The sequence below is a fragment of the Carassius auratus genome, chromosome 36 (genome assembly GCF_003368295.1).
Source record: "Carassius auratus strain Wakin chromosome 36, ASM336829v1, whole genome shotgun sequence".
Lineage (NCBI taxonomy): Eukaryota > Metazoa > Chordata > Actinopteri > Cypriniformes > Cyprinidae > Carassius > Carassius auratus.
The window spans coordinates 7,159,633-7,186,342 of record NC_039278.1 but is presented as its reverse complement, the minus strand read 5'-3'; the positions used below and the strand labels follow the sequence as shown (position 1 = coordinate 7,186,342).

At 37.7% G+C, this 26,710-nt stretch overlaps 1 protein-coding gene across 7 annotated transcripts in view; it reads left to right on the top strand.

The window, feature by feature from the left end:
- The window catches only part of LOC113055102 (arf-GAP with coiled-coil, ANK repeat and PH domain-containing protein 3), a 65,601-nt gene that overhangs the window by 35,586 nt on the left and 3,305 nt on the right, over nt 1-26,710 (top strand). For 4 of the 7 annotated variants that reach the window (XM_026221091.1, XM_026221090.1, XM_026221086.1 and 1 more), the window contains exons 5-24: nt 2,827-2,885; nt 2,999-3,182; nt 4,908-4,952; nt 5,030-5,125; nt 6,818-6,892; nt 7,960-7,971; nt 14,207-14,319; nt 14,400-14,451; nt 14,551-14,651; nt 14,735-14,846; nt 17,161-17,369; nt 18,912-18,981; nt 19,559-19,653; nt 19,806-20,020; nt 20,920-21,015; nt 21,252-21,353; nt 21,435-21,655; nt 23,277-23,386; nt 24,919-25,029; nt 25,121-25,182. In XM_026221091.1, the coding sequence (XP_026076876.1) occupies nt 2,827-2,885; nt 2,999-3,182; nt 4,908-4,952; nt 5,030-5,125; nt 6,818-6,892; nt 7,960-7,971; nt 14,207-14,319; nt 14,400-14,451; nt 14,551-14,651; nt 14,735-14,846; nt 17,161-17,369; nt 18,912-18,981; nt 19,559-19,653; nt 19,806-20,020; nt 20,920-21,015; nt 21,252-21,353; nt 21,435-21,655; nt 23,277-23,386; nt 24,919-25,029; nt 25,121-25,182 (2,140 nt within the window). Of the gene's footprint in view, nt 1-2,826; nt 2,886-2,998; nt 3,183-4,907; nt 4,953-5,029; nt 5,126-6,817; nt 6,893-7,959; nt 7,972-14,206; nt 14,320-14,399; nt 14,452-14,550; nt 14,652-14,734; nt 14,847-17,160; nt 17,370-18,911; nt 18,982-19,558; nt 19,654-19,805; nt 20,021-20,919; nt 21,016-21,251; nt 21,354-21,434; nt 21,656-23,276; nt 23,387-24,918; nt 25,030-25,120; nt 26,188-26,710 lie in introns of those variants that run through there. The other 3 variants (XM_026221087.1, XM_026221092.1, XM_026221088.1) reach the window with 3 other exon arrangements.

Sequence of the window (26,710 nt, the reverse complement as noted above, 5' to 3'; positions counted from 1 at the left end):
CCTTCATTCTTACAACCTTCCTCACTCGCATGACCACCAGGGCTTGCCTTGAGTCCATGAGCTGTGTTTGTTTGCCTGTCGTGACATGGATGATGCCACTGTTTCCCAACACCCACCCTGTGTGATGTGTCTGTGACCTATGTAACCTTTGACCTGCAGTCGCCCATCAACACCGACCATGAGAGAGTTGGAGATGGGTCTGGGGCGCTGGTGCGGTGTTTTGGGTTAACAGACACAGACCTGCTACTGCTCTGTCATCTGCTGGTGGTTTGAGAGAAGTTCACCCTTAATATTCAGCTAGCCTACACCCAGACTGGTCTTATGTTTCAAAGCCTTTGGGTGTGATACTAAAGTGGTACACACAAAGTGGTCTTCCTCTAGGGGATATATATATATATATATATATATATATATATATATATATATATATATATATATATATATATATATATATATATATATATATATAGTATTTTTTTATTATTTTGGCATTAATCAAACATCATTTGTACACTTGTTTACATTTTTTATTTTATTTTAATATCTTCAATAAATGAAAAGGATTCCTACAGCAATCTCTATACAAAATTAGCTGTAGTGCATTCACTGATCAAACATACTAATATTGTGAAATATTACTACAATAATAAAAAAAAAAGCTTTAAATTATTCCTGTGATGGCAAATCTGAATTTTCAGCATCATTTCTCCGGTCTTCAGTCATTATCCTTTTTAAATTATTCTAATATGAAACATTTCTGATCATTATCAATGTTGAAAACAGTGCTGCTTCATATTTTTGTGGAAACCGTGACATTCTTTCATTAATTGAAAGTTCAGAAGAAAAGCTTAATCAGTTTTTAATGTGTCATTGCTGAATAAAACTACAAATTTTAAGAAAAAAACCTTACTGACCCCAAACATTTGAACAGTATAGTATATGTACAGTGCTGTCAATTTTCATTCATCCCAGTGACTTGAGTCTTTTGAATCTGTTTACTAAAAATTCAGCATTAGATTTGTTCAATTTGTTCAGTTGCTATTCCTGCAATATGCATTGCTTTGCCAGTAGGTGGCGACAAGCGAGTGTCTTTTAGCATTATACGTTTCAGAGTCATTGAATTGTTCACAAGACTGAATCATGAACAAGATCACATGCTGAACTGAACAACTGAATGATTTTAAATTTGTCGACCAGTTATGTGTCCCTGTTGATTTTTTTTTGTTTGTTTAGAGATGTTTTTAAATCTCATTCAGCAAAGGAGGTATATTGGTCACATGCTTTAAAAGGGAGAGGAGTTTGTGTACAGTTTGAGTCAAAGCAGTGAGTAAGAATGAATGAACAGTTTGTTCACTTAAAGAGCCAGTAAGATGAAAATAATGTTAGATGTTTATAAGTCCTGTACATTAGGTTTAAATCCATCCAAGGTTAAAAAACATTGTCATTTTGTCAAAATATCATTTTAAAATTACCTCAATTCTCAGAGATCCCCAAACGGTTCGCGCGAAGCTGTTCAAAAGATTCAGTTTTCTTAAACCCCACCTTTCGGTAGCATACTGTGTTCTGATTGGTCAACTGACATAGGTTTGATTGGTTGTTCCGCACACAACTTCATGGTAAACTATGCGTCAGCATCTGTTTGGGGTGAATTAGGTCTTATTCCTCTCATTGCGAAGCAAACAGTAAAATAAAAAACTTGAACAGTCTCGCTGCTTTTTCTTCTGTGTGGGTGTATTCAAGCCACGCGCTTCAGTTTGAATCTGAATAGCGTGTTCAGCGCGGGGGCGTGGTCACATTTGATATAATGAAGGGAGACGTGAAAAACAGACATCACATTATTTTCATATGGATTACTTTATCACAGAATATCTGTTTTCGACAGCACTTGTTTAGTTTTAAAGTAGACATGTCAAGCTTTCTATAGACATCTCTCTCATGTATCTTCGTTAAGTATTCACGGAGTTACACTTCATTTTAATGACGTGTTTGTAAATGACGATCAGCGCAGACAGGCTGCAGACAGCACACATACTGATAAGACACTCGGGAGAAAACAGACACATAACTTCATAATCATACTTCGCGTTGTGATTCGGAGATGCTTGTTGGTCTAAATAAAGTTGGTAATGAACCCTCTTTTATGGCCAAACGCTTTGAAAATCCCGCCTTGTACTCACCGAGATTAGAAAAGCAGTCATCAGTGAAATGTTGTGAACCGAACAAAAGGGATTTGTTGTACTGCTCTGGTATTGTGGTAAAAATGAATATTAGCCATTGGTTCTTCTGATCTTCATTCTTTGGCAGTGAAAATAAAACAAACTTGCCTTTACAATTAAAAACACACTGTCTCCTCGACATGATGCTGTCACACTAACCAGAGCGTTTGTGTGGGGGGGGGGCAGGTCAGAGTTACGTTTCTCTCAAGACGGTAGGCGGAGATTATTTTGCAAAGTGCTCCTAGTGACGTACATAGAGATGGGCAAAAGATTTGAAATCTATAGCGACTCGTTTCAGCGATTCAGAGTCGACTCCTTACTTTAGAAGCCAATAACTTTAGAAATCGTGTACTTTTTGGTTGAATTATTTACACATTGTTTACACTGATGGACAGCTACATCATACACTGTAATACAGATAATTTTTTATTTCCCATCTGTGTGGCTCTTTAAAAGATTTGCTCACAAAGGACACCTACTATAACAAGTTAGAAAACATCTGGGACCACCTGTTTCCATTGCCCCCTGTTTTATGCAAATCCTGTTCTGCCAACTCAGTATTTTTCTGTTTGATGCTGATACATTTGTTTTCCTGTCGTATCTTTTACAGATCCTGTTTGACCAGGCCCAGAGATCCGTAAAGCAACAGTTGCACAATTTTGTGAAGGAGTGAGTCTTTTTATTCTTTCTCCTGCACTTGTTTCTGTTTTCTCCCGTTTCCCTACACTCTGTGATGTGCTCGTCTTACTCTGCAATATGTGTCTGTATGTGACAATACACAGGGATGTTCGAAAGTTTAAAGAGACGAAGAAGCAGTTTGATAAGGTGCGGGAGGATATGGAGATCGCCCAGGTGAAGAACGCACAGGCGCCTCGTAACAAACCTCATGAGGTGGAGGAGGCCACCAGCGCCCTCATCACGACCCGGAAGTGCTTCCGACACCTCGCCCTGGACTATGTGTTGCAGGTATTTCAATAATAAAAGTGATAGTCCACCCAAAAATGTACATTCTGTCATCATTTACTCAACCTTAAGTTTAAACATAAAAGAAGATATTTTGACGAAAGTTGGCAACCAAATAGTTGATGGTCCCCATAGGCTTCCATACTATGGCAAAAATACCAACTGTATTCAAAATATCTTAAAAGTTTCTTCCAAAAAAAAAATCATTTTTGGATTATAGAAGTCAATAAAATGACATTTCAAACAAAATGTGGAAAATCTCAGAAATGAAATCAAGGACATTTTAAAGAGACCGTTCACCCAAAAATAAATATTGTCATCATCTAATCACCCTCATGTCGTTCCCAGTTTTGGTGTGTTTTGGACCCCACTGACTTTCATCAGCTGTGTCCCAAATTACGCACTATACACTATGCACTCATACACTGTGTACTTATGAACTATGTATACGTCAATGTAGTTTCTGAATTATATGGTTTATTTTGTCATTCCTAAGCTACTTTTACACAACAACGTTGTAGTCAAAAAAATTTGCATTTACACGTAATCCACGCAAACATCCAAAAACTATTTATTGCGTATGCCAGGCCAGTAGTTGGCGCTGTCACCTTGTTAGTAAACAGCACCTGTAGGGAAGTGACGATTATATGATGCGTCTCCGCTGTTGGTTGTAATATTGGTGAAGTAAATCCACACTTTGCTGAAGAAACGTTAGCAAACTCTTGAGCGGCAACAACAGTACCATGTACTCCGCTATTGTTGTGTATGTTTGTTCGCACTTGCCTTTAAAATCAACACGTTCTGCAAATGTCTACATACCTAACACTTACTACACACACACATGACGTTACCATTTTCAAAGGTTCCTGTATTGGGTGTTTAAACAGAAACGATAACAGAGATGTTTTCAAAACTATGCGTTTTCAGTCCCCAAAACGCTGTTGTCATGTAAATGAACAGTCAAAATGATTTTGGCTGAAAAAGCTGTGCCAGTTGAGTGCATGAAGTGTCCAACATGCCACACTTTGTTTTTTTGGTTATGTGCATCATCCAGGTATTTAAAGTGCACTTCTTCTTTTAAAATTTTCAGTGTGAATGCACTTACTTACACCATTTATACTACAATTCGTCATAGAATTGGTGGGAGTGACCTGACGGATCGGACCTGACTGCTCCTCTTCCCATCTTTAGCTCTCATTTCACAGTATAACGTAAACGCCTCTTTTGGTACTCTACGGCCCTTGTATCCCTCATATCCTGTGACGGCTGTGATTTTATGATTTTTCCCCATTTTAGTGACCATTAATGTTCTGTTTTCAGAGAAGTCGGTTCAGTTGGGAAGATTGCTGTAGTGGCTATGCTATTTTGGTTAAGTGACTCAAGGCTGTTTTGGTAAAAACAGTTCAAAATGGTGTGCTTTTTATTTGTTATATAGAGACATGGCCAGTAGCCATTACATTGTGTCACAAGCTTAATATCTGAAATAATTTTATGAAGTTTTATGAAGCTGTTAAATAGTTAATGTTAATGGCTAAGGACACGGCTGTAGTGTAATAACCACTGTGTGGAGCAGGGTCATGTGTGATCTTTGTGTCATAAGCTTACCGCTGAAATAGCTGAAATGGCTTAGTTGGCAAGCAACCAAAGGTTGTAGGTTTGAATCTCAGGAAACTTTGTTAAAAGCACCTACTAATGACTAATGTGCTTTTCTCTTGATATCTTTCTCAGATCAATGTTCTTCAGGCCAAAAAGAAATTTGAAATTTTGGATTCGGTGAGTGGGTTGCTATGCCATGATGAAGCAGCGTTCTCCTCCAGTGTAGTTTTCTGATCTCTTCCTGTCCTCCACAGATGCTGTCGTTCATGCAGGCTCAGTACAGTCTCTTCCAGCAGGGCTTCAACATCTTAGACGAGGTCGACCCCTACATGAAGAAGCTGGCTGCTGAGGTGAGATCCACATACACATCTGCTTCTCCAGGATCAGCCTCTCATTACCTGGCGCTCATTAGTGCCCTCGACACCTGCGTCTAATGCAGGACATGTGCTGACGAGCCCCAGGCTCCACATGAACACAGGCCTAATGACTGAACATGAGGGATGATGTCTATCTTTGAGGTTGACAGGGACAGTCCATCTGTCTGAGACAGGCCTGAAGATAAACTGAAAATAAAGTTCACCTCAATTACTCCAGTCTTCAGTGTCACATGATCCTGCAGAAATCATTCTGATATGCCGATTTATTATCAGTGCTGGAGACTTCATGTTTTTTTTTTAGGAACCTGTAATACTTTTTTGAATAAAACATTAAAAAGAAGAGCATTTATTTAAAATAGGAATTTTCTTACAATATACACTACAGTTCAAAAGTTTGGGGTCAGTAATTTTTTATCTTTTATTTTTTTTTAAAGAAATTAAAACTTTTATTCAGCAAGGATGTTAAATTGTTAAGAAGTGATAGCAAATATTTATATTGTTCTTCATCAAAGAATCCAAAAAAAAAGAAAAAATTGCCAACATTAATAATTCTAATAATAAATCAGCATATTAGAATGATTTCTTAAAGATCATGTGACGCTTTATACTGGAGTGATGGCTGATGGAAATTCAGCTTTGCATCACAGAAATACATTATTTTTTAAAGAATATTAAAATATAAACCAAGTTTTTTAAACTGTAATAACATTTAGCAAAATTACAGTTTTTTACTGTATTTTGGATCAAATATATGTCTTGATGAGTATAAGACACTTCTTTAAAAAAAACTTTAAAGTCTTACTGTATATTTTATTAATAACCCACTCAGCATTTTTGCTCATGTAATCAGCACCATTATAATGTAATATAATACAATACTAAATATTGTAATATAATATATAATAATGAATAAGAATTGCGCTCTAGTATATATTGTTGTGCCATACCACGTTATCAAAGCTAAATGTGTTGCTAATGAGGTTTAATGAGGTTGTCTTTAATAGAGAAAGACCATTGACTTTTGACCATTATTTTCATCTGTATTCACACTTTTTAACTTATTGTGTTATTGCTTCTTTAATATAAGGTTAATTAATAAACGGCTTAATAGTGAGTCTCTAAAGAACAGGACTCAATAATGGTATTTACAAAAGCAAATTATTTATGTATTTTGGATTATTATTATTATTATAATAAAATTAACAATAATAAATATCATTTATAATTACAAATACAATGTAAATAATTATTATAATAAATACGTATAGTCTTTTAAAACAAGCATTTACTTCTTGATGTCAAAATCATCTCTATCAATATCACAAAATACCTAAACACATTACATACACACACTCACAGGCCACTTTATTAGGTACACCTGTTCAAACACAAATGGCTGATCTACTGGAGAATAAAATCAGTCCTTTTGGGAAAAAAAATCTACATAATATAAATATAACGAAAAAATAGTCTATATATAATAAAAAATATATAGTGTTGAAAAAGAAATCACACAGAAACTGCTAGTAAAACGGCAAATAACACATTGAATGAATCATGACTCTTTGAAATAGAAAGACTGGAATAGTATTTTCTTGTAAACGTATTCCAATAATCTTTGCTTTATTGACAACTTTAACAAAGTTGATTGTCCTTGTGTTTCAGCTGGATCAGCTGGTCATAGACTCAGCGATGGAGAAGCGAGAGATGGAGCACAAACACGCCACCATACAGCAAAGAGTGAGAACATCATCTGTGTCCATTCCCATCTCCTTCCTCGTCTTCAAAATCTTTTCTTTCATCTTCCCCCTTTGACCTTGTCACTCTCTTCTGTGCTGTGTCTCTTTCTCCACCTCTTTTCCTAACGGTCTCTGTTCTTTTGTTTCTTTGATGGCTGGAATTAATTTCACATCACCCATTAGATGGAAAGTTTCCTCTCAAAACCCGTGTCCCGTACGGTCCTCCCACCTCAGGTCCTCAACTGAATCTGGTTCATCGGATCTAGATGTGACTACTGAAACAATAACCCTAAAATAAAAAGTGGAAGGAAGTAGTTTTCTGTTGAGAGTGACATTATTTCTTCTGTCAGGTTTAGATATATTGTCCTACCGCTCAACCTCAGCGTGTCTGAACTCGATAACAGTTCTAGAAGAAACACTCTTGCTTCATGTGCTAGTGCTTCAGCTACAGATGTTCAACTCCATTTGTGTCGTATGTTTGTTTAAAGTGCTTCATCACCATATCAGTAAAGGATGAGGTCCTGTCCTGTTCAGACACACACACACACACACACACACACACACACACACACACACACACGCTCTCTAACGTCCATCTGCTAGCACATTGCAAGCCAGCAGGGCTTCACTGCCAACAGATCCGGGCCAGAAACAGTCTGACTTCTCCCTGTGACCCTGAGTCTTTGTCTTTGTTCAGATTCCAGTATTGATAAGGAGTTTCTGGACAAAAGCATCTTTATTTTTCCCGGTGTGTTTAAAATGAATCTGATTTGGGTGAAGGTGTAAACTAATTCTACAAACCGTATATACACCTGATGCTCATGATATCTTTGTGGCATCGCTGGGACTATTTGCATTGATCAGAGACGATCATCTGGACATGGCAGTTTCTCATTAATGATCATAACTAATGTGCCCAATCAAGCAGGATGATGGATGTGTGTTGTAGATGTCAGGTGCCGTTGTTTGTGAATAAATGCATGCAGCACGACTGAAAAACAAGCAATTAATGTGACTTTCTCTCTCTTTTTCCTCACTGTCTGATGTTGTGGTGCCGCTTATATCAAGACTTTGATGCAGGTGAGACAATTATATGCTTACATTTTTGTGCATGTTTGAGTTGAAAAACCTTCCTACATTTTGTATTCCTGCATTTTGTGGATGCTTTTATAAATGTTTACCTTTAGGTTAGATTATACGTTTTTTTTCTTGCTAGAATCAAAGTCTACAGCTACAACAGAAACACATCATGCTTTCCTTCTCGGCCCGGCATCCTGTTGTCTGTCAACAAATGTGTTTTTAAAAGGTGGTTCAGTCAGCCTTAGGGATAGATTGATTGATTAATGATGGATTAATAATTGCTCTTTTAAATGCCCCATTTGCTGTATTCAGTGTGAGTGTGTGTAGGAGGGGAAGTAAGGGACAGCATAAACTCACATGGACAGCACAGCGTTTATCACATTCATTGCTTTTAGTGACAATAAAACCAAATCGTTTTCCGTAGAACATACATTTTCAGAGCAGCTGGTATCTGTTTGATTCATGTTTTAGACCTTTATACAGCATTATTGTGGATTAACTTTGGTTCATGTGCAATTTTAGGAGAACATGTCCAAGTCACGTGAGGCCGAACCTGTCTCCTCGGGCGCTAGCTTTTGTGTCACACGGGACACTGAGGAATTTTATCTCAGCTGAGCTTTAAGAGGCTTATGCAGATCTGATCAAAGCCAAAAAGCATTTTCCATGATTGTTCCTTTTTCTGCATGTAGAACCAAAGAGTGGTGTTTCAAATGCGAGTTTATACACTTAAAGTCTTAGTTAACTCCTATTTCATTGTGAGTAAAAGATGGTAATAATGAAATAGGAAAATGTGCAATAATGTATCACAAAATGAGTTTTGATGTCGTTCTCTCTAAGACACGCGTGTTCACCTCACATCTCTCGGTCTTGTCCAGTCTGTACTCATATCCCAAACTAATCAATCGATAGAAACTTGGATAGGAGTATTTTAACTTCTTCAAAATGGTACAACTGTTCTGATTTCATCATAAAGGAAAACCGCTTTATTACCCTCATAATGCATTCAAAAGCTGCATACAGATTTGGCATTTCCAGTTTTATTTGGACACGGTGGAAATGAAACGTATAAAACAGTCATAAATTAATATTTTTTTAATTAAAAAAATATATTAATTTCTAAAACTATATTGTGTCTGTGCAATAGCATATCACTAATGTGTGAATGGGAAAATTTTTTAAAAGTTTTCAAATGTTACTGTTATTGCCATGTTATTACAACATTACCCTCCTTTTATTAAAGGGATACTCCACCGTGTTTTCATATTAAACTATGTTTTTCCCTTACCTAAGACGAGTTGATACATACCTCTCTCGTCTCAGTGCGTGCACTCAATCACTTTGGCGCGCGGTGACACTTTGAAAGCACTTAGCTTAGCCCATTCATTCAATATGGGCCAAGCAGAGAAACTACCAAACACCTCCACGTTTTCCCTATTTAAATACAGTTACTCGCGTAGTGTAACTCGACCTAGGACGGTAACACAAAACAAAACGTTGCGCTTTTCTAAGCGTGTAAAATAGATAACTATATTGTGTGGTGGAATACCATGGCAAGTGCTTGTAAGCACTTCATCTTGGCGCAGTAATATCTATAGCAGTCATTCTATTCTACATCACTCACCGGTCAAATAAGGCTTTGACAGACGCCAAAAAAAAAAGATCAATGCAGAAAAACCCCTGGATTGGTTTTATAACTTTGGACAGAATGTTGATCCGGCCATCGCGTATATTCAGCGCACATAAGGTAAACACTTTGCAAACGTTTTTTTAGAGAAATAAAAACAGGTTGACGAATCGATGCGCATATTTTGCATCAACTTATTTTTTGCGTCGACGTCATCGATGACCTCGACGCTTTGTCCCAACCCTACTAGGAACCCAAGTGCAAGCCACTTCACAGACACATAGTTTCGAGTTCTGAGTTAACACAATCAGAGTGGAAAAATACGGGATATTTTACAGGAAAATACTAAAACAGGTGAGCCAGCACCGCTGCAACTTTGTGCATAAAAAGACAGTATAACGTATCAGGAACATAATTACTGATTATAATGACAGTAAAAGTCATTATAATCAGTAATTATGTTCCCACTGGATGCAACAAATGCCTCGTCTGTAAAGGGTTTTATTGGTGTTGTCTCATCGCAGTGGGACACGGCGTCACAGTATGTTGGGTGTAACACTTCATCACATGCTTGAGGCATTCGGCCAATCACAATGCACTGGATTGCTGGCCAATCAGAGCACACCTCGCTTTTCAGAACGATGAGCTTTGTAAAAAAACGACATGTTTCAGAAGGCGGGGCATAGAGGAGCAACAGTAATGTACAGTGTGCAGGAAAATAATGTTTGTTTTTTTTTGTTTGTTTGCACATTGCATTACACCGAATACACCAAATAATGTTCTTTTTAGCAACGTCATATGACCCCTTTAATACCTTAATTTTATTCCAGGGTCAAAATGCACCTGAATGCATTATGAGGGTTTAAAAGACTGAAAAGACATTCCTGACAGGAAAAACAGGCAAAGTCTGGCATAATCTTTTATTATTATTTCTGACAATGTTTATGATATATTCAAAATATTTGAATCCGAGTCCTTAGGTAGAAGTGAAAGGGCTCCAGGTGGGTCAGTGAAGAGACTCTGGAGTCAGCCGAGGTCTGGAAGTGTGTCTGTGTGGGCACTTTGCCTGTTTCTGCCCTGGCCAACACAGTTAAACATGGCAGATGGCAGAGACCCGGAGCTTAGGGAGGGCAAGAGGTGGCGCGCCAAAAACATGGACAAATTAGTGCCACCAACTGTCCCGAACAGGAGGAGCTTGTGCGCGCACGTGTGAGTGTTATTGTCTGCAGACCAAGAGTGTTATTTAGAACATGACTTGCACATGAATCGGACCTCCTGTTTCTGTAACACCAACACGATTTAAGAGGGCAACATGAGGTAAACATTTACATGACCAAATCTGGAAGGAGCGTCAGCAGAGCCTTTAAATGTGTTACACTGTTCTGTCATTATTTACCCAAATACTGTTGTAAGCCCATATGTTTTTTTTCTCACATGCAACAAAAAATGTTTTGAAGATTATCCAAGCTGATTGCTAGCTGATTTATTTGGTTTTCTGAAGCCACATGATTGCTTTAAAGAGGAAAAGACCTGAATAGACTTACAGTATATTAATGGTATAAAAGCATACAGCAAAATCTTAATAAAATAAATGTCATAATGAAAAAGAGGCATAATAAAAGTCTTAATTTTTAGAGCGAAAATGTAAAGTGTAATATAATCTAATTACAAGCACTTAATTTTTGGAATCTGATGAGATAGTCCAGATTACATGTAATCAGTTATTGAATATATCTGTGTCACCAGTAGCATCCCAGCACAGTCACTGTCAAAGTCAGTTTTGCATGGACAAACTCTTTACAAAATTCAAATATATGTAGTTCCAGACTTTTTTGTTCGATGATATGAAAACAGTCTGTGAATGCGGCCAGCTGTGATTCCTGAGCAATGTGGAGGGCGGAAACATCCTGTTGATTTATCAAATGATTTATCTGCAGAGAGATGCCTAAACAGTGTCTCTCTCCCTCGTCCAGTGACAGAGTTACGATCTCTCTGTCCCACCACCTCCTCGTGTTGCATCTGTCATTCGTAACACCTGCACACACACTAACTCACTCCTCTCACACTGGTCTATTATTCTCGACTAACCCTCTTGTGGCACCCTTGGGGTTTTCCTTGCTCGGTCTTTCACTGAGTCTCAGTGTGTCTCAGACTCAGCTGCGCTATAGGTGGCTTTATGAGCATGCAGTGCTAATGTGGAGCACAGAACTGCATGAATGAAAGGCTGAACCAGATTGCATATTGTTTCACGAGGTACAGTGTGCGAGAATGTGAGCAATTTTGTTTTCAAAGATTTGTTACTCGCAAATGTTGCAGGTTCACTTTAATGCGTTTATCTCAAACCAGTTCTCACAGGATGAAAAGGAGTAATCTTAGAATTCTACTTCAAAACATGTGCAAATATTCACACACACACAAAAAATCCTCCAACAATTTACTGACCTTGACATGCAAGGTTCAAATCATCTTCTTGTCACACTTCTTGTTTCTTGTCACAAACATACACACACACACACACATATATTGAAATTACATATTTATATATGTGTGCGTGTGTGATATTTCCAATGTATTTTCTATTTAGTATATTTAAAATATATTTTTTCATATAATTTTACATTGTATTTGTAATAATTTGTGTTGCAGTTCTTTAGTAATTGAGGTTCATTCAGTAAATTGAGGTGTAGTGACGTCATCATGGAATCTATAAGGGCATTTTATCTTATTCCGTTTAGATTATCTATAATTATTGATTATCTTAATAATGCAGGAGTGATGGACCGGCTGAAACTGCTACTCGTCAGAGAGTGTGAGAGCTGGAGGAAAGATGCTTCCCGGAGGGGGCATAACGTTTGCTTGATTAAACAGCAAGGGTCTTGCATACTGTCAGACAGATGGACGGGGCCTTTCAAAAAGCGACTCTCGCGACTGGGGAGCGCGCTTGAGTTTAAAGGAGAACACCGCGCGCTCGTAAATCCGCGAATGACGCGGTGAAATAACGTTTGGGCTCGGCTCTCTGACTGAGGTCAGGCAGAGCACATACATCGACAGCTGTATGCTAATCGTGTGAATACTGAGCAGTAGAAGCGAGATGCACGCGCCCGCTGGTGGCATTCGCCTTTCGCTCGCGCTCGAGTGAAGAAGAGCGCACGAGATCAATGAAGCGCGTGCCTTTGACTTTGATGTGAGATGACTTGACTGTAGGGTGAACAAAGTGCTTGTTTCTCCGTTACTGATGCTTCTGGATAAACCGTTTTTAAAGATGAAGATATTCGGGAGGTTGAAGTATACTTTGGTGAGTTTGAATACGCTTTTTGTGTATGTTAACACAAACTGGAGAGAAATTATTTTTTACATGTAACCTACTGCATTAACTTGTGTTGCTTCTGTGACCTCTTATTTGTACCTTTTCAGTATATTTCATGTATTATTTAGTGAAGGTTTATTTACTATTTTACTAATTGTTATTATTGCTAGTACAATATGTATATCATTATTTATTTATATTTTGTAGAGGTCTTCAATTTAAGGCCAAGAATCCCTTAGCCTCCTATGAAACTGATCGTTGCAAATTAAACACTTTTATAGTACCATACTAAATATGTACTTAATACAATAAAGATATACTTTATGATGCTTACATTGCAAAGGTATTAAAATCATCATTGTTGATGTTTAGAGTCATATGCATTTCATTTATTTATTTATTTTTTACTGAAGACATTTCCTTTTTATTTCCTTTTTTAAAATGAAATATTTATCTGTAAATGTATATGCATATTGTATTGGTAAAACAATATATGCGTTTCATTTTATATTAATAAAATTATATACAAAATATCAATTGTAAATTAATTTGAAAATGTATTTTAAATGTTACCGTAAAGTATTTTATTTAAAGGGATAGTTCACCTTCAGTTGCTGGTCCCCATTGACTATTATATATATATATATATATATATATAAACACACACAATGGAAGTCAGTGGGGAGCAGCAACTGAAGGTGAACAGTCCCTTTAGGGTTTTTATTGTATCAGTTTTTATACTTTTTTTTCCCTGTTAGTACAATAAATACTAATATAATTTTTGTTGAGCTTGCCCAGTATTTTGGAACCGAGTGGCCTCTTTTCATTATTTATTTTTTGTTCATATCATTTTGATGATGAATGATCTTGAAATATGATTCATCGAGCTGTATTTGTTGTTTCTGTGCGTGTTTGTGACCAGGGCACAAAACTCGGAACCATTGGAACGTCAGTGTCATTGATGTTGGAGGAGAATGATTCATTCAGCTTTTACAAACGCATCTAACATGTCAGTCTCAGCATATAGATGTAATATAGATATATAACATTGGGATATAGATGGTATAGAGGCTGCCGGTCATTATTGATTGAAATGAGAGGGACTGGATTGGCTGCTGTGGTCATGAGGGTTGTGTTTTGACTGATAGGGATTACGTTTGGTCTTTTGTCTGTCATGCAGAAGACTTAACAGAAGAATAAGGGTCTCAGTACTGACCGACAAGGGCGAGAGAAAGAGTCCTGATTTTGTGTGTGCTGCTGACCTGAGGGAATTGCTTAGAGCTGCTCTGTTTCTTGCATGACAGGATTTTGCATACGATGACTCCAAAGTGGAATTCAATGTTGATGCTCCTAATGGTGTGGTGATGGAGGGATACCTGTTCAAGAGGGCGAGCAATGCTTTCAAGACATGGAACAGGTACCAACAGGCTCAACTGTCCATGTGTCTTCTTTTTCTGGAGAAAATCTGATATTGAGTTTGTTTTCTTCTTCTACCAGGCGATGGTTTTCGATACAGAACAGTCAATTAGTCTATCAGAAGCGACTTAAAGTAGGTGGTTCAACTTTTTCTGATTCACTTTTTTCTACTCATTTCAAGCTCTGTAAATGATTGTTGTGATCCGACGTTGCAATCTGCTGTGTGTTGTAGGACTCTTTGACTGTGGTTGTGGAGGATCTGCGGCTTTGCTCTGTGAAGCCGTGTGAGGACATTGAGAGAAGGTTCTGTTTTGAAGTGGTGTCACCTACAAAGTGAGTACTGTGTCACATGTGCTGTGTGTTTGTGTGTGTGTGTGTGTGTGTACAGTATCTAATATCAGATCCACCCCCGTCAGGAGCTGTATGCTGCAGGCTGAATCTGAGAAGCTCCGTCAAGCTTGGATTCAAGCAGTTCAGGCCAGCATTGCTTCGGCCTACAGGGAAATCTCGGAGAACTATTATATTGAGGTCAGTATGTCACATTAATACATGGAATTAGACATCAATATGTAATGGGAAGTGGTGAAAAGTTATTTTAATAACAGAAAAGTAAAACTGTTAAATTTTTGGACTGATACTAGGTTTCAGTTTTCAAGAAAGTTTAATTTTATTGCCTCTGTAAATCATGTTTTGTGGTCATTTAACATTCAGTTCATCAGCATTGTTAAAACACATTTATCATTCAGTGGAACTGTGCGTATGATTTAGACACTTAAGGCCCGTTCACACCAAGCACGATAACTATAAAGATAACGATAAAGATATAGTTCTAAAAATCGTTCTCAATATTAAAGAACAGCGGAGTCCACACCACAACTATAACGATAAAGCCACAGAGAAACGTTATCGTTGGAATCACTTTCAGAACGATTTTTTTTTCTGATGAACGATAAAAACATTGCCAACCAATCAGAATCAATCCTGCTGTAATGAGGTCGAGAATTTGAAGCAGCAGACGCGCGTCCGCTTAGAATACACAAACAATATCGTTCGCTGGTGTGGAAGTTAATATTGTTATCTTTATAGTTATCGTTCTTGGTTTGAACGGGCCTTAAGTCTACATTTCTGCTCTGTCCATGCAATAAATACAGCTTTCGACTGCTCAGGCAACGCCGTCGTTAAGATTTAGAGAGCCACTGACAAACTACAGAAAAGTAAAACTACTTCACTTTAGTATTACTGGCCAGGAGTCCTTTAGATCACACGTCAGCGAGCGCAATCCTGTGACAGTCTCAGGCGGTAGCTAAACAGTGGATCGTGTGAAGGACAGATTAGAGGCACGATTCACAGATAACACTCTTCAAGGTCTCCATTAATTTGTGCGTGTAGTAATTTAGTGTATATGTATTTTGAAAGCATTGAATCACTATAGAAATCACGATTCATTCGATTCTTAGCGTTTTGAATCGATTACTGTCTGAGATCAGCGATTCACGGTTAAAAAATCACGTTTCAAGATCGATGCATATGAATCGTCAGGGTTTGTAATCGATGCATCGAGAAAACAAGTGAATCGTTAGATATACTGTATAAATGCCTACATGTCATAATGGATAGTCATTGCACGGATCAGAATTAGGCTCTATTTGCTCACACACGATCAGCTCCGTTTCATCTCAAATACATGTTCTGTCAAATTCCGCCGTGTAAATAGCAAATCCGTCATGGCACGAGTGCAACTGGCTCTTAAAGGGAATGGAAGATGAGACTCTGATTGGTTTATTACAGGTTACGCCCAAAAAACACCCATTACTCATTAAGAGAATAGCTACAACCCGTTTATACCATGCGCCCGGGCGCACAAACTGTTTTTCCATCGTTAAAATATCAAAAGTGGATTTGGGCATGCCCTGAGTGCACCTGCGCCATAGCGCTTTACACTTTGCGTTAAGATCATTAAATTAGGGCCCTACCTTTCATTAGATTTATTTTTAAAATACAGTTTTCAAGAATGTTAACGTTTTTGTTTTTTTTTGTTATAATATTAACATTAAACGGGCAATTTAATCCAAAGCGACTTAAAGTGCATTCAGGCTATATATATATTTTTATATATGGTCTGTGTGTTCTTGAACCCACAACTTTTTGCACTGCTAACGCAATACTCTACCACTGAGCCATACGAAAACAATATATAGTGTATTGTTATACCACATGACATTTTATTAGCTAAACTAACTTTTATTTTAAGAGGCCTTGACAAGGGATCTCAGGAGGTCCTTTCTATGATATTGTTTCCTGTTTTTTTTTACTCTGGTGGTTGCACCACATGACAGGACATTTTATATTTATATATAAGCTGTGAAGCTCTTAATTGTTTTCCAGAAAGTTAAAAATATATGTTTTTTACATATCATAAATTAATAGTTCATAAATATCTTTACTTTGGGGGGGATTCACACCACATGACATTTTACAATTTGAACTAACCCTGCAAAAAAATAAATCGAATTATTTTAAGAGGTTTTTACACACAGTCATGATATCATTTCCTGATTTCTGAGTTTTTTATTAATGTATGTTGGTCGCACCACATGACTGGACAGTGTTTATTTATTTATATAATTTTAATACTAGTAACTTTTTTTGTGAATAGTAATTCATGGTGCATTCATGTCTTTTCATGTATGAATGGCATTTTTAATGTGTTTCTAAATTAACGAATAGATTTGGGCACAAAAATGAGTGTCATTCCGTTGACCCAATTACATACAGTAGATTGCTTTGGACATAGACATAGATATGCTTTTAAAGTGAAGAGCATGAACTCCTGATTCTACAGCGTCTGGACAGGACAGCGTCTCCCTCCACGAGCAGTATTGACTCTGCCAGCGAGCCGCGGGAGCGTATTGTTAGGGGAGAGAGTATCCTACAGCGGGTCCAGTCTCTGCCAGGGAACGAGATCTGCTGTGACTGTGGCCAGGCCGACCCTCACTGGGCCAGCATCAACCTCGGCATTCTGCTCTGCATCGAGTGCTCGGGCATTCACAGGTGACAGTCTGCTGTTTGTTTCAGTGAGAATTTAAGTTATCCACATTTTAAAAATGAGCCTACTGCATTTTAGATTATGGGAGGCACTTCCGGTTTGGGAAAATTCCACTCAGAAAGACTGAAAAACTCATTTCAAATCATAAGGTTGCACTACAAATAATCCTGATCCATCAGTTTGACTGTAGATCCTTTGTGTTCTATAATGCCTGGAATTGTAAAGGGATAGTTCTCCCAAAAATTGAAAATTTCCCCATGATTTACTCCCCATCAAGCCATCCTAGGTGTATATGAATTTCTCCTTTCAGACAAATACAATCGGAGTTATATTAAAACATGTAGCTTTTCCAAGCTTTATAATGGCAGTGAATGGGGGTTAAGGTTTTGAAGCTCAAAAAAACTGCATCCATCCATCATTAAAAGTGCTCCACATGGCTTCGGCATGTTAATAAAGGCATGCTGAATCAAAGTGATGCATTTGTGTAAGAAAAATTATCCGTACTTTCAAAACTATAATCTCTAGCTTCTACTGACTGTCGTATGGGCATTCGTGAGAGAGTGACGAAGGCTTAGTGTAAGCTCCACAACCAGGTTTTGTCTACAGCAAAGGAAAGCCAGTCTTCTTTTGGTTCATATATCAAAATCCTCCGAAATTGTTCTTTACAAATCCTCGTTTTGTATTTTTAATTCATGAAAATCCCTATTTGCTGCCATTTTAAAGCATAGAAGAGCCAAGACATTTTTTTATATAACTCAGATTGTATCTGAAAGAAGGAATTCATATGCACATAGGATGCCTTGAGAGTAAGTAAAGTATATGGTAATTTTTAATTTTGGGTGAACTATCCCTTTAATGTGACATGGAATAGCAAGGATATCTGTGGATGAGTTATTTTCAGTCCACTGCATCATTTTCCTCCTCATTTTATTTTTATCGTTACTACAAAGCAGTACAAAACAAGCCTTTGTTATTTGACTTGTTCACACTCCAAACATCTTAAAGTCGATATAAAGACTCTATAAAGACATCTGAGAAACCCATCTGCTTTCATACTGATTTGACTGAAGATAGATGGGCCTTAAAGCCCCATGCATCAGAACATTTATCCCAACTGCATCACTCATGACAGACTGAGCCCAACAGCAGAATGGCTTTGCTTGAGAGCAGGCCCGCATCCATATGACGCTCATGTACACACTGCATCACACCCTCAGGGTGAAGCACTTTTCTGCTCCATCAGTTCCTCTAAAGATTACCGGATGTAAAGATGGACGTCCATGACTGAATACAAGACAGAGGCCTCATAATACACAGAGGCATTAGAGCTGATGTGCTCAGACACAACAAGGATTCTGTGATTCTGACGGGTTTCTAAAGGAGGCTGACCCAAATGTGTCCTGCCATCGCTAGACGAATTTAGCCTAGAATGAATTAAAAATGTATTTTTAATCACAGAATACAATTGAGTTCGTTATAAAAAGTGTGCCTGAATCAGCCATGCTGAACATGCATGAAGAGTAAATTCTCTGATTCTGTCTCTGCAGGAGTTTGGGAGTCCACTGCTCTAAAGTTCGCTCTTTAACACTCGACTCATGGGAGCCAGAGCTTATGAAGGTAAGGTCCCACTGAGAACTAAATGGGTGCATCTTACAAACCTGTTAAAAGTATGTTGGTATCCTATTTCACCCCTGAATAAACATAAAATCATAGAAAAGGTGAGGGGAAAATATCTAATGCACATAACCCTAATGTGAAATATCTTTCTCAGTACTATAATGAAAAAAAAGATATTCATAGATCATTATAGCATTTGTTGAGCAACCAAACTTATTTTTTTGCGGATTTAAATAAAACATTTTGTATTGCAGTTTTATAGATTTTAATGTTATTTTGTAATTGTTTTATTTTTGATTCTTTAATTTTAACTATGTAGACAACTTAATTAGGATCCATATTGCTAATTAATTATTCCTTTCCTTTATGCAAATATCATTCGATTGTATAATTATATTATTATTATTGTTATATACAACAATATATTTTTATACTATAATACTTGCATATAACAATTATTTATTCATCCAAATCCCAGTACAGAATGAATTTAGTTGCTGTTAAAACTTGGTTATGTTATACTATTTTGACTTTTATCGATCAAATAATGCTGTGTGACTGTATGTTTTCTCTGTAGTTAATGTGTGAGCTTGGAAACACTGTAATCAACCAGATCTATGAAGGTGCGTGTGAAGAGCAGGGACTTAAGAAACCTGGTCCCAACAGCTCAAGGTCAGTGTGCAGCCAACTCGCTGCTATCGCATTATATCAGTTGCCAGAATCTGTGACTAAGTTGAGATTTTTTTTCTTTTTGAATATATTTTCATATGGTGAATGTTTCATTGATAGAAGCTCTTGTGTTGTGCTTCTGATGTTTTATTTAGGCAGGAGAAAGAAGCATGGATCAAAGCGAAATATGTGGAGAGGAAGTTTCTGAAGAAGATGTGTGGCTCCGAGGCCCTGGTGGAGGGGAGCAGAAAATCACATCACTGGAACGTGAAGAAGTGCAGGAGACACAACAGCTCCATCAGAGCCCCTAAAACCCGCCGGAAATACAGACATGATGCCGGGATCATGTCGCCAGCCAATCTCTCTGCTGGTACTTGCTTGGTTCTTTTCTTCTACTGTTTTCAGAGTTAGTCCCTCATTCAGGTCCATTTGGACCTGTAAGAGAGATATATTTAAAAAAGTAAAATAACCAACTTTTAGAAAGGGAACAAAACTTTCAAAATTCTTTGAGACCCTTCAAATATGCATCATTCTTTTTTTTTTTTTTTTTATGAAATATAAGCATCATTTGGGACCAGGTAATTATGGAGTACCATTAGTGTCAAAAAATACTTTTTGTAAAATATATTTAGCCTTTACCCATATCTCACACATATTTTGGACTGAATAAAAAAAAAACATATTTACGCCTATTGATGAGCCATTGCAGCAAGAAAAATGTATCACTTTTATAATCTGAAAGTTTATACAAGTAAAATTAATTTATTTTGTTTAAAAACTTCTCTGGGTAATATTTATGTAGTTTTATTGTTATGAATATGTAAGTTTAATACATTTTGACTGTTTTTGAGTAACCATGAGTTATGAATTCAAAGGAATTTAATGTAATTTATTGTATTGAGTTTAATACCGGTAATTCTCAGATTATTTGGTCTTATAAATTTTGTACAATGGTATATTGAAAGCGAAGATAAATTGCATCGAAACAAAGATATATTGCATCATAGCTTTTTGAAATAAATTTTTTTTTATCTCGATCTTAAATCATAAAAATTAGTAAATGCAGCAATAACATGATAGTAACATAGTAACATTTTAAACGTAAAAAAAAACATAAAAATCTCACTCTTTAATGATCAGATACAATATATTTTTAGTTGAAAAATATTATATGTTCTGATTATTTTATAAAATATGGAATATGGAATGAGAAAATACAGATTGAGGTTTAGACAAAGTTTGAAGTTGTTCTTTAATTGTTACCCTCAGCTGCGGCAGCTGCAAAATTTCGGAGGGAATCCTTGTTTTGTCCCGACGAGCTTGATTCGCTCTTCTCTTACTTTGACACAGGCTCAGGGCCTCGCAGTAAGTACCTCTAAGTACCACAACTTGACCTCCTAAAGACCAAAAGATAAGTCCATATCATACATCTCCTGCTGTTTAGTTCATAAAGACCTCATTTTGAGAGTGGCAACAGGAACTTCTGTCTGCACATTTGCCTGTTGCAGACAAATTTTATAATGCATTGTGTGAGAGATCAAGCAGTGAATGTTTGAGTAGGTCATGGTGTGAGTAACGTGTCCCTCGCTTGGCACCCATTGGCCCCGCAGGTCTCAGCAGTGATAGCGGGCTTGGTGGCAGTACTGACGGCAGCACAGACATACTCGTTTTCGGCTCAGTGGTGGACAGCGTCACTGAGGAAGGTGAGAAGACGTCCTACAATGGTTTGTCTGTCTGCTGTGTCTTTGTCCCCTTCTTCATTCTTCATTCATGTTTTATTGCAGAGTGTGAGGACTCCGATGAGTCAAGTGGGGAGGTTGACATCGAGCAGGAAGCGTCGGATCCAGAGGACGGACGGGAGCTTGACCCGAAGACGCTGCTTCATAAGGCGTCAAGGGCCAGAAACATACCGGTCATGGCAGAGGCACTCGCGCACGGGGCAGATGTCAACTCTGTCAGTGAGGAGGACCAAAGCAAGAGTCCATTAATACAAGCCGTCACAGGGGTGAGACTTCCTGCACTGAAAAAAAATTTGGTGTATGATTTACTTTGAAACCATCTTCACTCCTAAATTGCTCAAATTTCAAAACATACTTCATGTACTGCTAGTTACGGAGCCCCGCACATGACATGCAAGAAAAAATAAATTAATTGTGCGCAGGATTTACTAATTCGTTCCCTCAATGTAAGAAAACGTGATTTAGCAAATCGAGGGAACGAATTAGTAAATTGTGTGCACAATTTATAAATCGAGTGAACGAAATAGTAAATTGAAGGAACGTAATAGTAGTCGTGTGCACGTTTTAGTAAATTGAGGGAACGAATTAGTAAATCGAGGGAACATAATAGTAATCTTGTGCATGTTTTAGTAAATTGAGGGAACGAATTAGTAAATCAAAGGAACGTAATAGTAGTTGTGCGCACGTTTTAGTAAATTGAGGGAACGAATTAGTAAATCGAGGGAATGTAATAGTAATCGTGTGCATGTTTTAGTAAATTGAGGGAACGTAATAGTAGTCGTGCGCACATTTTAGTAAATTGAGGGAACGAATTAGTAAATTGAGGGAACTTAATAGTAATCGTGTGCATGTTTTAGTAAATCGAGGGAACGTAATAGTAGTCGTGCGCACGTTTTAGTAAATTGAGGGAACGAATGAGTAAATCGAGGGAACGTAATAGTAGTCATGCGCAGGTTTTAGTAAATTGAGGGAATGAATTAGTTAATCGAGGGAATGTAATAGTAATCATGTGCATGTTTTAGTAAATTGAGGGAACGAAATAATAGTCGTGCGCACGTTTTAGTAAATTGAGGGAATTAATTAGTAAATCGAGGGAATGTAATAGTAATCGTGCGCATGTTTTTTATAAATTGAGGGAACAAATTAGTAAATCGAGGGAACGTAATAGTAGTCGTGCGCACGTTTTAGTAAATTGAGGGAACAAATTAGTAAATCGAGGGTACATAATAGTAGTAGTGCGCATGTTTTTTATAAATTGAGGGAACAAATTAGTAAATCGAGGGAACGTAATAGTAGTCATGCGCAGGTTTTAGTAAATTGAGGGAACGAATTAGTTAATCGAGGGAATGTAATAGTAATCATGTGCATGTTTTAGTAAATTGAGGGAACGTAATAGTAGTCGTGCGCACGTTTTAGTAAATTGAGGGAATGAATTAGTAAATCGAGGGAATGTAACAGTAATCATGTGCATGTTTTAGTAAATTGAGGGAACGTAATTGTAGTCGTGCGCACGTTTTAGTAAATTGAGGGAACAAATTCGTAAATCGAGGGTACATAATAGTAGTAGTGCGCATGTTTTAATAAATTGAGGGAACGAATTAGTAAATCGAGGGAATGTAATAGTAGTCGTGCGCATGTTTTAGTAAATTGAGGGAACGAATTAGTAAATCGAGGGAACGTAATAGTAATCGTGTGCATGTTTTAGTAAATTGAGGGAACGAATTAGTAAATTGAGGGATCGAATTAGTAAATCGTGCGCATGATTTAGCCCACTATTTTTTCCTGCATGTCAGGTGTGGGGCTCTGTAGCTAGTAGAGTAAATGAACGGTGTTTATCTTATTCAGTGTTGCTACTAATGTTTCTGTTATCTCTTGTCTCTCTCATAGGGCTCTCTGATAGCCTGTGAGTTCTTGCTGCAGAATGGAGCAGATGTCAATCAGAGGGATGTACGAGGACGGGCGCCTCTGCACCATGCCACGTGCCTGGGTCACACGGGGTAAGAAATGACTTACAGCTGTGGCAAACCACACATAAAAGTTCTGGTCCGAAACCTAGGGATCTGCCTTGGTTCTAAAACTCATCCTCTCACTGACAAGGCTGCTTCGAACAGTAGGGAGTAGTTCTCACTGCCTCAATTCTAAGGGATTGCTAGAAAATTAATATGCAGCTGTTGAGGTCCCCATATACTTCAAGTGTAATAGAAAAAAATGAAAAATGTCATTTCTAACAAAATCACGCCGGATTAATTTTTGTTGGAGTTGGTTTTGGGTGTTTTCGAAACCGCTTTCCAAAGAGAACATTCTTTGAAACACCTTTGACTTCTGGTTGCTCTGTGGCAGTTATGTAATAGTTAAGCTTGCTCTGAGGCTCCTCTGATGTGAAATCTTCTACACTTCATTTCATCTGTTCAGTCCATCGAGGTCAGATGCGAGTAAAAGCATGAACACACTGGAGAGCTGCGTTATAGTAGAAATTTTTTTTAACGTATTTTTACGTTTTCAATATTGTAGTAATGCATGAAGCCCTACTTTAGTCAGGGGCTACTTCCAGAACAAGCAGCTTTATATTGGTATAAACAGTGAATCTGCACATTTAAAATGTTACAAAATGTGATGCAAAATGCCTCACGTGTCCAGATCACCCAAATAAGTAATAGCCCTCCTTCTTAAATAAGTTGCGATTGCGATGTATAGTTTCATTATTGTTTGGTAGAAAATTTACACTATCATAAATCTTAAAAGTGATTTATAATAACATATTTAAATTGACTAATTCACCCAAAATTTGAGTGCGGGATTGTTTGTTTACGAGAGTAGTGTGTTGTTAGCTTAGCCACCTGCTAAAATCAAACTGTATTGTCAGTCTATGAGTCAATTTGTGAACGACTCAGTAATACGCAGATCTACCTCTGAATAAAGGGGCAGTCACACTGCACTTTCGGTTCCATTGATTTCCGTTCATACTCATGCAAATGTGTCACACCGGAAACGCAAGCTCATGCTGAAAAATATAGCATTTCGCTGCGTTGCAAAGTTCCATTTTGGTGAACTCTGACCTGTGAATTTGCATTACGTGAAGATGTGTGACCAGTAGAAGACCGACACGTTACTGTGTGACCTCTCTGTTCAGACATTCAAAAATTATGAAGCGTTAATTTTAGCCGTAGCGCAACGTCCTATTTTCTATAAAACATCTTTAAAATATGAAAATCTAAAAAAAAGTAGCTGCATGGTTTGCGGTGTCAATGGAAACAGGACATTTTATACTTTTTTATTGCTGAATGAGAGAGAAAGAGAGAGTGTGAACAATATAATAAGACACTTTCGAGGCCGTCGCAAAAGACAACATACAAGCACATCAGAATCCATGTTGTGATAACTGAGTGGACACCTTAGTGCCTTATGTTATATCCTGCTCCTGCCCATATTCGCAGCGGCATCCCAAAAAATTTTGCACGTTCAAAGTCTAGCATGACCGCCCCTTAAGTCATCATTTAACCCTTTGTGTACTGTATGCGTGTGTCCACAGACAGGTGTGTTTGTTCCTGAAGCGAGGAGCCTCTCAGATGGAGGTCGATGAGGAGGGGCAGGACCCTCTCAGTATCGCTGTCCAGGCCGCCAACGCAGACATCGTCACATTGTGAGTCAGAAACTTCACCTCCCTTTGTAGATTCTCCCCGAGTGTCACTGCACCTGAAACCCAATGTTTCTGTTGTCTCTCTCTCTGTCAGATTGCGGTTAGCCCGGATGAATGAGGAGATGCGGGAAGCGGACGGGCCCTTCGGACAGCCAGGTCAATACCCCAGCAGCAGTCCCACAGAGCAACAGTACAAAAAGTGTATTCAGGAGTTTATCTGTCTCACGATTGACGAATGCTAGGGGCGCTGTTGAGCGCTGACAGACTGTGAGGAGAACTACAAAAGTTTGTAGCCCTTAGCAGGAATAGCTTTAGCAGAGATTGAGTGCTATCTTCATCCTCCTCCCCTCCTGAACAACTAATTCACACGTTGTGTGTTCGTATGTACAGTATGTATGTGGTTAACACAAAATATTAAAATCAAATGGCTGTTGCGACAGTATGCGAGGGCTAGATTGCTGTTTTGAATTGTGCATCATTCAAACGTGACGTTAATCGCGATTAATTAGTGGATTAACAGCCAACAGCCAACAACAAACATTTTTTGTTTTGGATGAATTTGAATTCATTAGCAATTCAAAACAGCATTTCAGTGTTATTGAGTCATTATGTGCAAAATATGACTGTGCGCACTTTTCCTACCGACAGTATTTGTTTTGTTTTGTTTTTTACGACTGAATTCTTGTAAATGTTGTTTGTTGTGTTTTTAATTTATGTTCCGTCCTGAGGATTAGTGCAATGATAACTGGAATACGGAAAAACTGTATCCATTTATATTTTCTCGTTTAGTAAAAAAAAAAACTTTTACGTTTGACTAAATAGATTTTTTTTTTGTCTTTTACATTTCAAAAAACACACCGGCCTCCCCTCATATGCTAATAAAACGGGTGTGTTGACCCCTTTAAAGATGTCAGCTATTCAAAATTATTTATAGAACTTATAGCAACCGTCTGTTTTATATATTTGTACTTGTATTGCCAAGCTCCCAAATGACTGTCATGTGAATTTTAATTTTTTTAAGCAAAGTGCTTGTCTATAGCAGTCTGTCAGTAGAAGCAGTCAGCATTTGCATGCGTTTACTCGCTCGTATACCAAGGCAAAGTGCCTGTCCGCATTAGCAAGCATGGTTCCTTATTTTAGCCACCTGATTCTACCATTATGTAAAAATGCATGACCGCAGAAGACATCTGCTCTGTATTGTCCATTTTTTGCCCACGCTTGGTTCAGATGATCCCAGTCATCAGAATCCTGTCTCCCTTTCTAATGCCTGTAAAAAAAAAGAAGCATCCGAATATGCCCACTTCCATATTATGTATTAGTTGACAAACAGTATGAGAGCTGAGTAGTATGTCTGAATTCATAGCATTCATAGAACAGTCAAAAAGCACAAATTTAGCACTACAATGTTCGATTTTGGATACCACACTTCTCATTTAGCACTGTGCTAAGCAGGTTAATCTGTTAGCCAAGTATAGGCCAGCAAAAAATAGAGAATATGACCATTTTTAGCTTTAGTAATGAAATATAAGAATTAAAAGGCATTAATTAACATTTTAATGATTAAGACTTTGAAGGATTTGAATAAAGTACCCATAACAAATGTTTGAGGAATAAGGGGGATAGGATTCTGTGTGACACCGCCATCTGTGAACGGATTGTTGCAAGTAAAGGTGAAATTTGTAAA